The following is a 16420-nucleotide window of genomic DNA, read 5'->3' on the forward strand; positions in this document are numbered from 1 at the left end:
TGCTAGCCACCTCTGCAATGTAATCAATCATCACTGGGCCCAGTGTTGCTCTCCAGAACTCTGAATAGTGCACTATCATAGAGGTCGCAGGGGCTCCAATGTCAGACTAGGTCAATGAGAAGAGATGCATAGAGACACAGCCACATCACACTGTTGAAATAAGGAAGCCTGTAGGCCTGCTGATGCACTATACAGAAGGTTTAGTTAGTCAGTACAGTCAGCACATACATCTTAGATAGACAGATTGGAGGGGGCTGTTTCCTTATTCTCGGGTAGGGTTATAGGTTCCCTTTGCGTGCCCAGCTCAGTGCACCTCTGCAGTGGTCTGTGCATGCATAAATAACTAAATTAGTAAGTTAATATATAAATACATTAAATTATCAACAACTGGTTTGGCAGACAGGTACTTGTATGGAACTCCATATATGTAAAGGCATGCTATTACTCACCTCGGGTCCAGCAGGTCCTTCATCACCTCTGTATCCCTTTGGTCCATTTGGCCCAAGTTCGCCCTGCGAATTAGAAGAAAATATTCCAGAGGGTTACATTTGTGTGTTATTCCGTGCGAGAGAGGTTACCTGTGGCAGAAATATGCCTCAGATGCATAATGCAACTCTAAACCACTGAAGTGTTATTAATTAACATATGCTGTATTGATTATTAGTCATACATTTGATGCACCACTGGAACCAATGTTTAATATATAGTGTTAACCCTGGTTCCTAAGTGAGTAGGGTCCCCTTGTTTTCCCTGTGACTTAATGCAACTAAGAGGGCTCCTCTCCTATGTTTGTGTGAAGTTATTTAATTAAACTCTGCAGGTCACTCACAGCCCTGATATATCACAGCACTACTCTGCACACACCAGGATAGCATGCGCATGCACAGACCAAGGTAAGGCTGACACACAGACACATACACACACCACTCTAGGACATCCATTTATGTGTAGAAAAAGCTCTCTGAACACATCTTGATGGACATGGATCAAGGACCAATCAGCCTCATCACACCCTTGCTGAGATGTGATCATAAGATCATCAGATATCATTAAATGTTTGGGCGAGTTACATCTTATCATCCTGGACTGCATGGCAAGTAACTTTCTAAAGCTTAATGGGAAAAGATGGATAAAAAAGATTTTGGAGGAGTCCTCTTAGCCTGACAGAGAAGCTGGCTAACTGCTTTGGGAAATCACACGTGTCAGGGCCGAAAGTTTTTTATCAGAAGCCTGCAGCTGGTGCTGACGAATGTCAGGATTGCTAAATACCAAAGATGCATATACTGAATTCCAACTCATACCACTTTCTTCCACCACCAAGCAATGCCTGCCTGTTTTTTCAGTCTTACATGTTCCATTTATCCCTGCTTTCTCCCTTTGTCACTGTTGTTTCCATTTCTCCTCCTCCTCCTCCTTTTGGGGTTTTCTGTCTTTGATCTGGGTCAAAGTCTGATAAGGAAAAGTATTTGCTAGTCCTCCAAAATGAGTGCCGGTGAACCCCACCGGTAACCATCAGCTCAAATTTAGCACTGCACGTGTGTCTGTATGCCGAAAAACAGCATCTGATCCTCCTGTTTTATACTGAGGAGTATACCAGAGAAAAGCCTTCCATTTATAGTGCTTGAAAAATATGTCTAAGTCACTGGGGGCATTATTTATCCAACATTGATTATGTCAAGGGTTCCTCCAAGCTCCTCAAACCCTCAATAATAAAACTGCAGAGCTTACAGGACATGGCAGAGTATGTAACTTTAGTTCAAAGTGCTTTGCTTTGTTCATTGACTACCAACAGAACAAGCACAATTTTCCTCCTAGACTTGATCTCACCATATTTCTTTATTCGGCCCCTAAGATTTAGATCTCCTTTTCTGCTAATGCTGCTGGTTTAATGAAAGCTTGAAGTGGTGGGTGAGATTTCTGGGTCCTTGGACCTCAAATGCAAAGCTTCGAGAGAACGCTAGTTATTTATTTTTGGGGAAAAATCCTAAAAACGTCCTTTTTGAAAGTTGAAGAACTGTTTTTATTGTTCATTCTGGTGGTTTCCATCGCTGTGTAGTCATAGTAAGTACCATGATGACATGTAACACGCGATTGACAGATAAATAAACAAATGAATAAATAACCAAATAAAACACACAACCATGCACAAAAAGTCAGCCAGAAACTAAAAGGCTAGGGAGATAAAGTTTCTGTCAGCATTCTGTGAAATCAAAGGTCACATGTAGGAAGGCCATTGAGAAACTCTATAAACTGCTTTTGATTAGAAGGAATACATTTGCCAAATATGGAATAATATAGGATAGGATGATGAGGGGCCCAGTTGCTCTCAGCATCCTTAAAGACCTTTTCCGGCTACATGGAGTTAAAAGTAAGTACTTTATTCAATAGCGAGGTTTGTACTTGTTTGTTGCACCATATTTGTAAAAGGCTTAAAACTACAATTGTAAACTTTATTATTGTATTCCTTCTGTCTAGGATTTTCATCGTGCAGTGAGCGGGAGAATGGTTACACAGAGGATGATGAAGATGTTAAGATTGGATGGACTTTTGGATTATAGGTTATTTTAAAGATTTTTAAGTCTAGCTTGAGATCTCCTCAAACCGTCACAACCGGGACAGCTCAAGTGACATAACGCAGTGTCACCCATTGTTCTACTTATCAAGCGCTGCGAGGCCTCAGGGTAGACTTTGCGCTATATAAATATAATTTTCATTTCATTTCATTTCATGGTAGTGTAGCCCACAACATAGTGACAGGGAAATAGTGGAAGTGTAAATATTTATTGAAATAAAGTTATTGACCTTTTTTTGTGGAACACACCACAAATCGAAGTGCTTTTCGAGATCTAAGCTTTAGCTCTGCAAAGCCGAGCTTTGGATTTGAACGCGTGAGATACAAACAAGCTTTGTAGCAGGTTTGCAATGCGCTGCATACAACACTTCCCCCTTATAAACCTTTTTGAAAGTGACGTTGGAGAAATGTCACCAGAAGATAAATGGGGGTCTTGGGTCGACCCGTCCATGCACAGTCCTCACTCTCTTCGTTCTCCTCCATTGGAGCCACCAGGAGGGGGGACCAGAGGAGGCCTGTGATTGGTGGCTTTCTGTGAGTACATGATGTAGTCTCTTTCCTGGAGAGCAGAAATATAATGTAGAAGGAAGAGGAAGTGGGCGAGTCAGTGAGGGGGCGTACACGTGGAGGGACAAAAAGGGGGAAGAGGGAGGAGGGGGAAGAGGGGAAGCTGGAGAAGAAAAACCAGGAAGAAGTGAGAGACTGAGATTAGGTGGGAAAAGAATAAAGGGGAGAGATTGACGGGGAAAGAAACTACACACCTTGCATTCATCACATAACCCAAGCCTGGTGCTCGGAGAAATTAATTATCTGCGTAGGGGTAACACAAAAACGCCAATAGGGAGGTACTATGGCGCCACCGAGGGCACCACCAGTAAAAGGGGGCCAGGATGATCCTAGAGATATCAAATAAGCCCAATTGTTTTGCACTGGCATAATGCTGCTGTAGCTAGTGTGTGGAACTAACTTCAACAGACCATTATTTGCCTGCTTCTGCCACTATTACATTTAAATTAATAGTCTTTTTTGACATGAGTTACAATTTACAGCTGGGGCTAAACTGAGTTCCTGCTCTCTCTCTCTCTCTCTCTCTCTCTCTCTCCCTCTCTCTCTCTCTTCCTCCTCCTCCCCTCTCTCTCTCTCTCTCTCTCTCTCTCACACTCTCACTACTTTCGCTCGTGTTGTCTCTCCCACTGTATCTGCCTGTCTCCAAGTCTCCTCCCTCCCTCTCTTGTTTCATTTCTTGAGTTTTCTCAGTTGTTTCTCCTTACACTGTCTCTGCCTGTTCTCTCTGACCCACTTCCATATAAACTCCGTTACAAAACCCCCTCAGAGAGTAAAAGTATCTGGCAGTTCCTTCGGTGTGGCTTGTGGATACATCTGTAAACTTTCCCTCGATTATTTCATGGGCCAGGAAAATTCATAACTCTTCCAAATTCAGTAACTTCTCAGTCGTACAAGCCCACGCTACCAAGAAGCAGATGTGGTTAATGTGCTGCACTGGAGATAACAATAATGCCTGGTGGAGAGTGGGGCAAGGGTGGAGTGACTCTTGTTACAGAGTCTGTGCTGAGCTCCACATAAACAAGGGGTGCCAGACCCAAGGGACAGACCTCAGGGTCGCAGCATGATGGTCGATGATGCATCGTGGAATTGAAAGCGAGAGGAAGGCCTCAATGAATCAGCATCTATACAGACCAGCGATGTACACCATTGATTCCAGGCCAGATGAAGCACACCGGGCCTCAACATGTAAAAAAAACAATGATCCGTAAGAGGGATTCTAGGTCAAAATGAACACAATCCCAGAGCAAAAACGATGTCTTCAAGATTGCAGCATTTAATATGAACAATGGTAGTTAACTGGGGTTTCATCTAAGAAAAAGATGGTCCACAGGGGTTTCCTAATGTATCAGTACCAGTGATATGCACGAGGAAATACGTCAAAGAGGAAATTCCTGAGACCTCAGCAAATTTAATAATGCAGTTTATGTTCTTCAAATTCCAGAGCAAAAGGACGTGACCACAGTCCATCATGCATGTCTCATTGCCTCACGAGTTCGGGAGACCTTCAGTTCTGATGATGCAGTAGTCGCTAGTTGTTGCCCTTTATGATAACTTATGAATTGTGCCTGTCTACGCTGCATTGATCAAACTCAACTGTCAGTGAATAGTTGTGGTTTATGTACAAAATGGTGGTCTAAGTCTTCCTTGAACTATAGTGCTTGACTAATCTCTTGCTAGGTGATAGGGATTCCATGTATGATGGTTTGGCATGCTATTAAGACTGTGAAAAAACATATAAAACTATTGAGCTGCACCAGTGGGGAGGAGATGAGTTCCACACAACAAACCGGTAATATTCTCCCTTAAAAAGCCAGTCGTGTAAATTTCCCTGGGGATACAACAGAAACACATGCAGATTTTGTCTAGTCCACATGCTGCTGTCAAAGACTAAGCTTGCTCATCTACCTCAAATGATGCAAACATAGGTGAAGGTAAAATTGGAGATGTGAGTTTACGTAGTACAAGTGGGTCCTCCTTCTCAAGTCTCTAAATTTCTGCAGAGTGACACACAATCAAGAGCAAGGTTGGGTTGTCTAGGCACGCATAACTTTGTTACTTACTGGATCTCCGGAAGCTCCTAAAGGTCCATCTCGCCCTTGGTCTCCAGGAAGGCCTGCTTCACCCTGTAAAGCAAAGAGACAGAATGAACTCAGGAAAGTGTATTGCACAGGGATATTGGATATTTTGTTAGAAAAAGATGGTTCTCGTGATATTTGTATAATATGCACCTCTCTAGGCATGAGCCCCTAAGTTATAACCTCAAGTACTTCTGTTTGTAGTTTCTGTTTGCTGAAAGTTTTATTATTGTTGAGCATTTAGTGTTCAATGTGACACTAAGCCACAATTGTATCTATTGTGTTTTCAATGACCTACATTGGTTCAACTACTTAGCATTCCTCTAAGTTGTTACAGATTCTTCGAAGGTGAACTAGGGAGGTTCACCATTTCCTTGAGCACAATTAACTACACTGGTGTGTAATTAAGGTTTTTAGAAGCTTTCCTGATGGCGACAAGCTCTAAGGTTTGTGATTCCTTAGAAAGTGGACATACAAAGCATTATCTATATTGCATATACATCGAAAGTGCTATAGAATGACCTCTCATATCACTCTTTCAGAGAATGACAGACATGAACTTGGGTATGGCCATGATTATCAAATCCTTATACTTAGCACTGTAGAAATAGTGTATCATCACAACTGGAGTTAGTTCTGGTATTCATTTATCCTCATCATTACCTAATATTGCTGATCAACACAGATCTAACTATTGTGAGCACGGCCCATACTTCTTCGAGACTTAAGATGTCATTGACAGCTCGACAGCCTCATATATACTACTCCAGGAAGAATCTGAAACACCTCCAAGGTATTACAAACTAAAGAGAAAGTTGTGTTCTTCCTCCTCCGAGATTGGGTGAGTGGCACCTACAAGACTGCAGAGACCTCAGAGAGATTCCTGCTACATCCTGCCCTGAGGACTGGTGCAACACACCTCACACCAGTGCCAAAAAAGTGACAATTCTATGCCTTATCTCAAACAAGAAAAAGGTATAGGCACAAATCCTATAAACAAACCCCCCAGAGATGGAAAAACATCAGAACACCGTGTGTAGGCAATGTGGATGGTCCAGGCAGGCCTCCTCGTTCAAGAAAGATGAGGAGAGCTGATCAGCCAAGTGGAAGCCTGCAATGTTATGTTATGTTAACAGAGATTTAGGTAGCACTGTTTTGTCATTAGTGTGGCCTTTCTAAACTGTCTGGTTTGAATACATTGACACCCAGGTTACGAAAAGCTGCCTCATTCTTTGAAAAAGGCCTATATTCATCTCCAGTTTTTAGAGGGTCTAGGAAGCATGCACCCTCCCCACCCATCAGTTCATCTATAGAAAGAAATATCTAGAACACTCCCCAGACTGTGGGTGCCTTAAGGTTTCGGATGGGCTGTGGCTCTCTGACATCCCTACCTCCTGCCATGAGGAGCAATCGGGGGTAGCTATGGGTTTTCAGCACAGAAAAAGAATGACCAACCTCAAGCAGTGAGAAAGGATGAGGGTCATCTAATGCCCTCACTCCTTAGTAAAAGCACTTTAGCATATAAATAGATTCTTACCTCATAATTCAATAAACAATAAGCAAGTCAAAGCAAATTTCCAGGTTAAGTATCTGTTTGTTTTCCGTTCTTGGGACCCCCTGTAACTGTCCATGCCTGGCACACTTCACACTGCAGTAGAGGGCCACCAGCCATGAGACACAGTGCACACTCGTGAGCACTCGCTCCAAACAACTGGAATATTAGCCTCGGCTTAGAGGCCTTTGAGGAAGCTTAAGACAGGGAATGGGAGCAGGGAAAGGATCCCGGAATGCTTATGTAGACCTGAGGGCTCTCAGCACCAACCTCAATATGTATCCACTGAGGGCCTGCAGGAAATGAGCAGTCTCAGCTTTGGGAGAAGGTTTCGGTCACTGACACAAGATTGATTTGTACTGCCTGCCACATGTGGCCACAGCTGCAGAACTAAAAGCTTGTGTGAGGAGGAGTCCAGGAAATAAAGATGTAAACAGGGAAATCAAATGAAGTCTAAAGAGAATAGCGGATATTGAACTAAACACAAACAGATGGTCAGTGCGGGTGGGAGTGCGCAGGGAGAAGCCTTGTTTTGGCACTGCATGGACTTTTACTGCCCGATCATACTATATATATATGTATTGTTGTTTGTTGCAGGCCACTCGTAATGTTCACCTATGCCGTCTGTGCCGTCCTGTTACCATCCTAACAACCTCACTATTGGGGCCTTGAGTCCTATCCATGCGGTTTCATGTCTCCTCTGAACCCTCCTCAGCCCCGTGGTATCTCTCGCTGCTGAACAGATTGTTTCATTTCAGCTACTTGTTGACGTCACCTACACTCTGCTCTGCTCACCACCTGCACTTCTAAGACATATTCCCAGAGATGTGCCTTCATGTTCCTTATGATTTGAACTCATAGACTTCTCTTGTTTATGTTCCTATGTTATGTGTTCATTTCCCACACAGGATGCTGTGCTCTGCGCCGCGGTAAACCTACGCTTCTGTCGTTTCTAATGCTGCAGATATATGTCCCTACTCTTCACTTTACTGTGCACAGTATCTGATTAACTCCTACACTTCCATGCCTTACTGCTGACATAGGTTCATGTCCCTGGTATTGCATTTCTCCTGAGAAGTGCCGGTACTCTCCTCCTCAAACTAAAAAAGTGCCGGTACTCCGTACCGGACAGTACTGGCCCATTTAAAGCACTGCCCTGGAGGATGCTGTGCTTTGCACCATGTAAAGGTGTGCACTTGTGTAGTTCACAGTGCCACAGGCGTATGTTCACACGCCTCCGGTGCACGGTGCACAGCACCCTGTCAAAACTTATGACTTGCACCCCTGCTGATATGTGCTCAGGGGGCATCCAGTGCAGAGAATAAAAGTTCTATCTCTCTTTACCCTGCCCTTCGCCCCTAACAATCATCAACAGCAGGTGTTCCAGAACGTTCCATGGTTGAGGATATTTTATTAGGTTTTGAGGCCTATTGTTAACACAAATGCATCAGAAGGCCTCTTTCTTGTCCCCTCGCGGGTGTTGTGATCCGCGCCATGTTAACCCCTGCACGTCTCCTGTTTATATCCTGCATAAGCTCATAGCTTTCAGTTTTCTGTGCTCAGAACCATCTGCATTTTTACAGCTACAAATATGTGTCCATATGCCCTACACTATGTTACTCACGCCATGTCCATAATCCCTACAGTACGTCCCTCGTGCCACGTTAACCCCTACATGCATAAACCCACACTTCTAATGACCTGTTCATATCGCCTCAAGTCTGCTGTGCACAGCGCAATGTTAACGCCTACAGTTATAAAACCTATATTCCTGCATAAATTGTTCCAGATTTTAGAGGCTTTTTTCCCCATCCTGTGGGCATTTTTACATCTGTGCCTCTATTCCTATATGTGTGCCACTGCTTGCTGGTATTACTGCATTGAGCAGCATGGTTCATCCATGCCCACAGATGCAAGCTGCCCTGCACCCCACAGAGCGGGCAGATGTTTCAGGGACTCGGCTTTGGCAGAATATATTGGACTACGAGCTCGTGTGGCCTGTCGCCAGCCAGAACAGAGTGTGCGTTCTACATGGACGACGCCAAGGGCACGCGAATGGTCAGGGCCCCGAGCCTTAGGTGGGTGGTGGGCGGAACTGTATACCTTTCAGGAGCACATTTCTCCAGGAGTTGCCCTGGAAGAAAGGTGTGGCTCGCAATGACGGTTGGATATTAAAATAAAGCTGCTTAGAAATCCCGTGACTTCATTCCCCACAGGCCTGGCAGTAGCAGAGCCCACCGAGTGTTGACGTTGGCGCGCGGAGCCCTCCTGGCTGCGACATTGTGGGAATGTTCAGTGACGCATCCAGGTGTGTCAGGCGAGTGGAATTCAGCAAGGCGGGCCCCTTCCGAGGGGGACAAAGAGGGGCATTCTGTCGGAACGAGGCGCTATTTCCAGACCCCCCCACTCCACACTCCACCCAAGAGGCAACGCCTCACTCCGAGCTGGCAGTCCCCGGCTGTGGAACCGCTAAAGGGGACAATTAGCCGTGTTAGGGAAAATACATATCTTCAAGTACAAAATACATTCACTCTGGAAAAAAGTGCAAAGCAGGGCCTCGACTAGGTGGCAGGGAGGTCTGAGCAGAAACAGGGATGGCGCAACGCCGAGTTCTGTTTTGAGCCCATATTAAAATACCGTTTTCTACAATTCAAACAGGGTGCATGAGCTCCGTCCTCTAGTTCTCACTCCACAGGGCCTCTCAGTGCCGGACTGGCCTATAGGGTTATCTTGCATGCCTGATGTTCTGGTCTGACAGGTCTTTGTGTGAGCCTGTTTTATGGTCTGGCCGCCGGTTTTACTTTTGATATCCATGATATTGCCACAAGCATTGCCTGCAGCAAGCACTAATGCATGCAGTCTCCCATACCTTGCAAAACGCCTACTCAGCATGTCTTTACAAGTTCCAAACTGCCCCGAATTGTAAATGCGGGCCACATTTAATAACCATTTGATTCACCATTGGGGGCCACACATATTTTGGTGCCTATTTTTTGTCTCAGTCCGAACCAGCGTCACTCTAACTTTGAACTTAGTCGTTGATTCTCAAGGCGTCTCTTAGCTCTCACTGCCCAGTGTTCCTCTCAAGTCATTCTTTGGCCCTAATCCTTACTCTTCAGAGTCTTGCGCAGATTGCCCTACAGCTATTCCCTAGATCTCGCTTGCCGTGGCCTCCAGGTCAATCTACCTGTGTTCCTTAGTTCTCAATGGTCAACCCCAAGATGTTTCGATAAATATATTTATGTTCCTAACCCTCACTTTCTAAGGTCTCTCAAACCCTTGTTCCTCCTCATCGTTCACAGGTTACTCTGCCTCTGTACCCAATCTCTCATTCTCTGTAGCTTCTATATCACCCTACTTTAATCCCCTACACCTTGCTCCTCTTGGTTTCTAAGTCAGTTTATCCACGCCCCTTGCTCTCACTCCTCCGGACCTCTCAGAGGCCACCCTGTTTTATTGCCCCTGCTCCTCCAGTGTTTCTCACAATTTACTCTATTTCCACCCCCTGGCCCTAGCTCCCAAGGTGTTTCCATTAATCAATTTATGTCCACTAACTCTTGCTCATTGAGGTCTCTCGCAATTTACAGTTAAGTCTACATTTGGATCTTTCCGATCAGTCGGCCTGTTCTCTGACCTGTTACTCTATCTCTAACCCCTGGCCCTTGTCCCCATTGTCCCTAGGTCACTTTACATTTATCGCCTAGCCGTTGCTCTCTAGGTGCTTTAGACCACTCTACCTTTATCATATTGGCCAGTTCCATGTGGTATCTAGGTCATTTTAGCCCTAGTTGCTAGGTCTTGCTCGCCAAGGCCTCTCTAGGGAACTCTAATTTCCTTTTAGTATTTGATCTCAGGGTGCCATGCCGCCCTACCTTTATCCCCTAGTCCTTGCTCACCACAGTCTCTACGGCAATCTGACTATGTCCTCAAGCTCTAAAGGTCTTTAGCTCAACCTATCCATGCAAATGTGCGCCATGGTTTCTAAAAAGTTACTATACTTCTCCCCCATTCTCCCTTAGACGCAATTTGAAGGTCATCCCACCCCTGACACCCAGCCAACACTCCACAGGTCTCTCTTAGGTAGTTCTACCTTCTCTCCATGGTCCCATGTTCACATATCTCTCATAGTTTACTGGCCTTTGCCCATGTCCTCAAGAACCTCTCAGATGCCACACTAGCTCTTTTCTGAAGACCCTTAACGCGTTCCACAGTAGTCTCTGGGACTATCTGCATTTCTCATGCAGCTCCAAAAGATATTAAGGTCTGTGAAAAGTTGCTTGCGAGCCCTAAAAGCGGAAACAATCGGATTAAAAAGTAGTATGAAGATATTGTTCAGAATATTACCTTGTCTCCTCTGAGGCCACGCCCTCCGGGGATTCCAGGCGGCCCCCTCTCTCCTGCTCCACCCTATATAAAAAGAGAAGAAAGCTACGATGAAAAACAACAAGAAGCAAACGAGCTAGAGTAGAGATATGTGTGGGAATACAGGTTAGGTGTACATATGTTAAAAAAAGAAACATCTACTTTGCCCATTTGTTTACTTTGCATTTTGGCAGTTTGACATCTAATAATTATTGCTGTGTTAGGTAACTTGTTTACTTTACCTAGTAGTTTTCGCACCACAGTGTGCGTTATTCAGCACTTTATTTCACCACTTGTGATCTTTTATTTATCTAGCATGGCTCTTTATGAATATTTTATTTATCTCATATGGTAGTTTATTTTCCTCAAGTAGTACTTGGCATAAACGTGTTTTCACTTGGAACATTGTGCGGTGCATTAATTACTTCACATAATAAATTATATGTACTGTATTGATCTCGTGCTGTTCATGATGGAGCACTTTATTTACATAACATCATATATTGTAGGGTACTGTACATGGTTTTTAATATGCCCTTTATTTATGTCACATGATACTGTTATGTTTATTTTGTACCTCACACAGTACTTCATAAAATACTTTATTCCTTCACAAGACACCTTTTTTGTACCTTATTTACCTCACCTGGTCATTTATGTAACTATTTACATCACACATGCCACTGGGCATGCCACACTATCTGTTCAAACGCCTGCAGCTGGTACAAAACCAGGCAGCTCGGTTGGTCATTCGACAACCCGGATGGCAATCAATTAGCCCCGCGCTTGAAAAATTACACTGGCTCCCCATCTCCCAGCGCTGTGTTTTTAAAACAGGCTGCCTTGTGTTCAAGGCCCTGCATGCCAAAAGTCCTGTATTTATTAATAACCTATTACCCAGATATGTTCCCAATCGGACCCTTCGATACGCCCATCTCTCCCTGCTATCGGTTCCAAAGTTTAAACAAGTGCATCAAGGTGGCCGCCGATTTGCGGTACTGGCGCCAAAACTCTGGAACTCTTTTCCTTTGGCAATTAGGTCTTGCACGGACATTATGCAGTTTAGGAAGCTTCTTAAGACCTGGCTGTTCCGTCAAGCATATAACATGGGATAGTGGATAGCCTGCTGTCTGTTGGTCTGCTTAGCATACTCTGTTTTCTGGTCAGCGCCATGAAGCCACCCGGTGTAAGTGCGCTCTATAAATACCCACTAACATTAACATTAACACACGGTCTATATTCCCTTTATTTGCCTAATAATGTACTTTATATTTACTTCATTTACCTCCTATTGTATTTTTGTGCCCTTTTTACTTTAGATTTTCCCTCATGCAGTACTTGCTTACCTCAGATAGAAGTTTAGTTGCACTTACTTCACTTCATTCAGTACATTATGTAGTACCCTATTTAACTTACATTTGATTTATATTTTGTTTTGCCCCAATTGGTGTATGATATACTACAGCCTTTACCTCAGAGTTTTTCTGTCACGTGTGGTTAATTCACCTCACACAGTATTTTATTTTTAGTTACTTCCCTCTCATTGCACATTGCATCTACTGTACTACATCACAAATACCTCATTTATAATTTGGTGTCCAGCTGTAAAATAAAGTATTTAAGATTCCGAATTATGCTTATACTATTTTGTCAATTCGTAGGCTCTTGGAATTGAAGGTATCTGTCATGAATGAGTTGTTGTGTAGGTTGTTATGAGGGATGAGGAGGTATCACAGATCTCATAGAAGGACCTGCAGCTCTGATCAAGCAGGCAGAAGACTCAGCTTTGAGTGAATCAGCTGCAAAGACAGCAAGGGCAGACGCAGATGAGGAGGAGGAGTCTGGCCCCAAGAAGCACTACGTTTAGGATTCGCACGTTCAAGAAGTGTTGGCAGACGTGAGAGATGTGGTGGATTTCGAACATACCCCGCAGGAGCAGGACCTATTAAATCCGCAATATAGCACCTATCCGGTTGACAATCTTCCTTTCCATGACGTCATTAAGGATAGTGTCATGAAAGAGTGAAAAGACATTGATAGGCCTTCTATTTCTCGCTTTATTGGTAAAAGCTATCCAATTGGCCGCTTTGAGAAACAGTTTCTGCTTTTTCTGAAGGTCAGTACTCTATGGCTTCCTCTTCTTCATTGACAACAGAGGATGCTCTATTATCACATGTGGTGAAAAAGAAAGTGGAGCACTAGGATACCTGCTACATCAAATTTCTCTCTGAGAATAAATTCATATGCAGCCTACACAACTCAAGTTATTTTAAGTAGTTTTCAACACTCTATGATGCTTTGCAGGATAATTCGGATCATGTTCCAACATTAGCCAATATGGAGCTTTTGGCCCAATTCTTAGTGGATGTGTCATTCAAGAATTTACGGTCCTCTGCGTCATCGGCTGGTGGAGCAGTTCAACGGAGGAGGCTGCTTTGGGTGCAGTCTTGGATGGTGGAAGTGGGTCAGTGGTCTCTGATCCAAAAGCTCTCATATACTGCTTCGAAATTATTTAGGGACAAGTTGAATGAGATGGCGTAGAAATCTTCTGACAAAAAAGATTTTGAAACGCTTCAAATTCTTCCCTGAAAAAGAAATCTCTAATTTAAAAATGAGTGTTGCAAAGTCAAAAGGATAAATATCCCGTTTGAAGCCGGGACCGTGCCTGAGGAGCAGCGGTTGCAAACAGATCCCGGCAACAGCCTTCACAGTACACAGATGAGTCCAAATGACTATATGAAGGTGGGCAGTCAGTTGAAGCCGTTTTATCTCCATTGGTTGGAAACAATTCAAGATGAATGGGTTCTCTCAATAAAAATTGATTAACATCTGCAATTCAAGGGCAGTCCTTGGTTGAATTGGTACTTACGTACGCCACTGCCAGAAGACCAGTTAAAAAGGGACTCTATGTTGCAGGACATTCAGTCTCTTCTGACCAAAGGAGAAAATGTGCAGGTTCAAGTGAGTCAATTTTTCTGCAGCTTCTATTTTCGACTATTTCTAGTTCCAAAACAGGATGTCCAGTCTTTAATCTTAAGGGACTTAACAATGTTACCCTCCTGGAAACTTTCAAAATGGTAACATTGCAAAACATTAAGCCATTGATATCAGACAGAGACTTCCAGGCAACTCCAGATCTCCAAGACGCATACATCCATGTTCAGATTCATTTAGCAAGTAAGACGTCGCTGAGAATTTTCGATCATAAACAATCATTAACAGTTCCAGGCTCTTCCATTCAGCCTATGCACATCTCCTAGCATGTTCACAAATGTATTGGCTTAAGTGGTGGCTGCATTGCAATTGAAGGGCATTGGCATATTTCCCTATCTTGATGACCGGCTTTTGAGGGCGTCTTCCTTCTCTAAGGCAGAGCAGAACATGAGGACGGTCTGTACCTTCCTCCAGGATTTGTAGTTGCTGAACAACATCAAGAAATCTCATTTGTGACATCACAGGAAGTGGTTTTTATAGGTGTCATCTTCGACACCCAGCAAGGAAAAGCCTTTCTGTCAGAGAAGCGGGTCATTGCTATCCAGTCATATCCTCGAAGCCTGCTGGTGCAGAAACAAGCCACGGCCCGGACCTGGTTGAGTGTTCAGGGTTTCATGGCAGCAGCCATTGGAGTGGTTCCATGAGCTCAATTTCATTTGAAGAACTTTGCTGAATCATCTCCTAGATCACTGGGGCCAGGCATCTCAAACGTTTGAGCGCATGGTTCCAATTACTTCAAAGGTGGTCAAGGATCGTCAGAGTCTAATCTATTAAAGGGTGTACCCTTCAAATCTGCCCCTCCATAGGTTAAAAACTGATGCAAGCCAGTTTTGTAACAATATCTACCGCAGCCCTCGTGGTGCGGGGGGAGGCGAGCTCCTGGAAGCCCCCTCTGGCACTATGTAGGGGCATACCTGAGAGCTCCTGACTGGGTCTGGAGCCGTGAGGGGACCCCTTCCTGCAATTCGAAAGGGGGCCCACATGTTTTGTTATGCCACTGATGCGAGCATTTGGTTTTGGGGGGCTGTGTTTTTCGACTGGGAGGTCAGCGGAGAAAGGTTTCTCTTACAACTGGAGAGAGGTGGTGACTGTTGGGTAGGCCAATCAAGTCTCTCAATCCCATTTGAAGAATGTGAATCTGGTTATTAGAATGAACAATCCAGAAGTCAGTTACCTGAACCTTCAGGGGGCACAAGAATTCAGGGACTCAACAACTTAGCAACCAAAATCTCTTCCTGGGCAGAACATTATCTGGTGGCGGTGTGGGCAGTATACATTCAGGGGGAGGCACATATTTAGATGAACCCATTGAGCTGCAATTTGCCTTCTCTGATCGTTCCACCTATCTCATTTTCACTTCCAGCAGATATGCAGTCGGTTCTATACCCAAAGATAGACCTGTTTTCCTCCCAAGCATAAGCAATGCTTCCTCTTTTTGTTGTTCTGAGACCTGGAGTCCTCAGGCTTTTGCAGTGGATGCCCTGTCAATCCCTTGGACTCGATATCTGCAGAATGCCTTCTGCCAATTCCCCTCCTCTCGAACTACTGCAGAAGATTTGGGAGGAGGAGCTTCTGATAATATTGGTGACACCATTTTGTCCAAGACTCCCATGATTTCTTGATCTTGAAGATGACGGGAGGGGATCAGTTTCTTTTACCTCTCGGCCCCCCTCCTCTACAACTTCCCACCCTTGGATTTTAGGTTCTCAAGAGACTGAACCTGATGGCTTGGAATGTTAGAGGGTAGGCTTTGAAAGGCTAGGGTTCTTCTGGCAGGTGGATAAGACTATACAAGAGTCTAGAAAGTCCTCTACATTGAAATCATATTTTATAAAAATGTGAGCTCTTTTCAATCGTGGTGTACTGAGAAATTGGCAAACTCAGATTCCATTAATTCATTTGATGTCCAGATTCCATTAATCCTCGTAAGAGAGGGTTTTTTGAAGGGGTTAGTTCCCACCACCTATATTGCTCAGTTAGCTGCAATCCACGCAACAGAATCATTTCTCATTACGTTTTTCTGATTTTTCCTTTAGTGGCTCACCTTCTTAAGAGTGTTAGACTCAAGAAGCCAGTGATTCATAATGTGGTCCTGACATGGGATATGGCAATAGGTTTTAAGGGGCTCGAATTGCCACCATTTCAACAACTGGAAGAGGCAAGTTTACAGTGCTTAACGGAAAATGTGGCTTTACTGTCAGCTATTACTTCTACTAGAAGATTGGGGGAGCTGTCTGCCCTATAGATTACTTACCCTTATTTCAGGTTTTTCCCAGACAGGGTTGCTCCTCGATTGGA

The 16420-nt window shown here is 44.1% G+C and overlaps 1 protein-coding gene across 1 annotated transcript in view; it reads right to left on the bottom strand.

The window, feature by feature from the left end:
- The window catches only part of COL6A1 (collagen type VI alpha 1 chain), a 94502-nt gene that overhangs the window by 29155 nt on the left and 48927 nt on the right, over positions 1 to 16420 (bottom strand). The window contains exons 20-22 of the mRNA XM_078681450.1: positions 11111 to 11173; positions 5200 to 5262; positions 450 to 512 (exon numbers count right to left, since the gene is read on the bottom strand). Of these exons, the coding sequence (XP_078537576.1) occupies positions 450 to 512; positions 5200 to 5262; positions 11111 to 11173 (189 nt within the window). The remainder of the gene's footprint in view (positions 1 to 449; positions 513 to 5199; positions 5263 to 11110; positions 11174 to 16420) is intronic.

The sequence above is a fragment of the Lissotriton helveticus genome, chromosome 3_1 (assembly GCF_964261635.1).
Source record: "Lissotriton helveticus chromosome 3_1, aLisHel1.1, whole genome shotgun sequence".
In the NCBI taxonomy this organism is placed as follows: domain Eukaryota; kingdom Metazoa; phylum Chordata; class Amphibia; order Caudata; family Salamandridae; genus Lissotriton; species Lissotriton helveticus.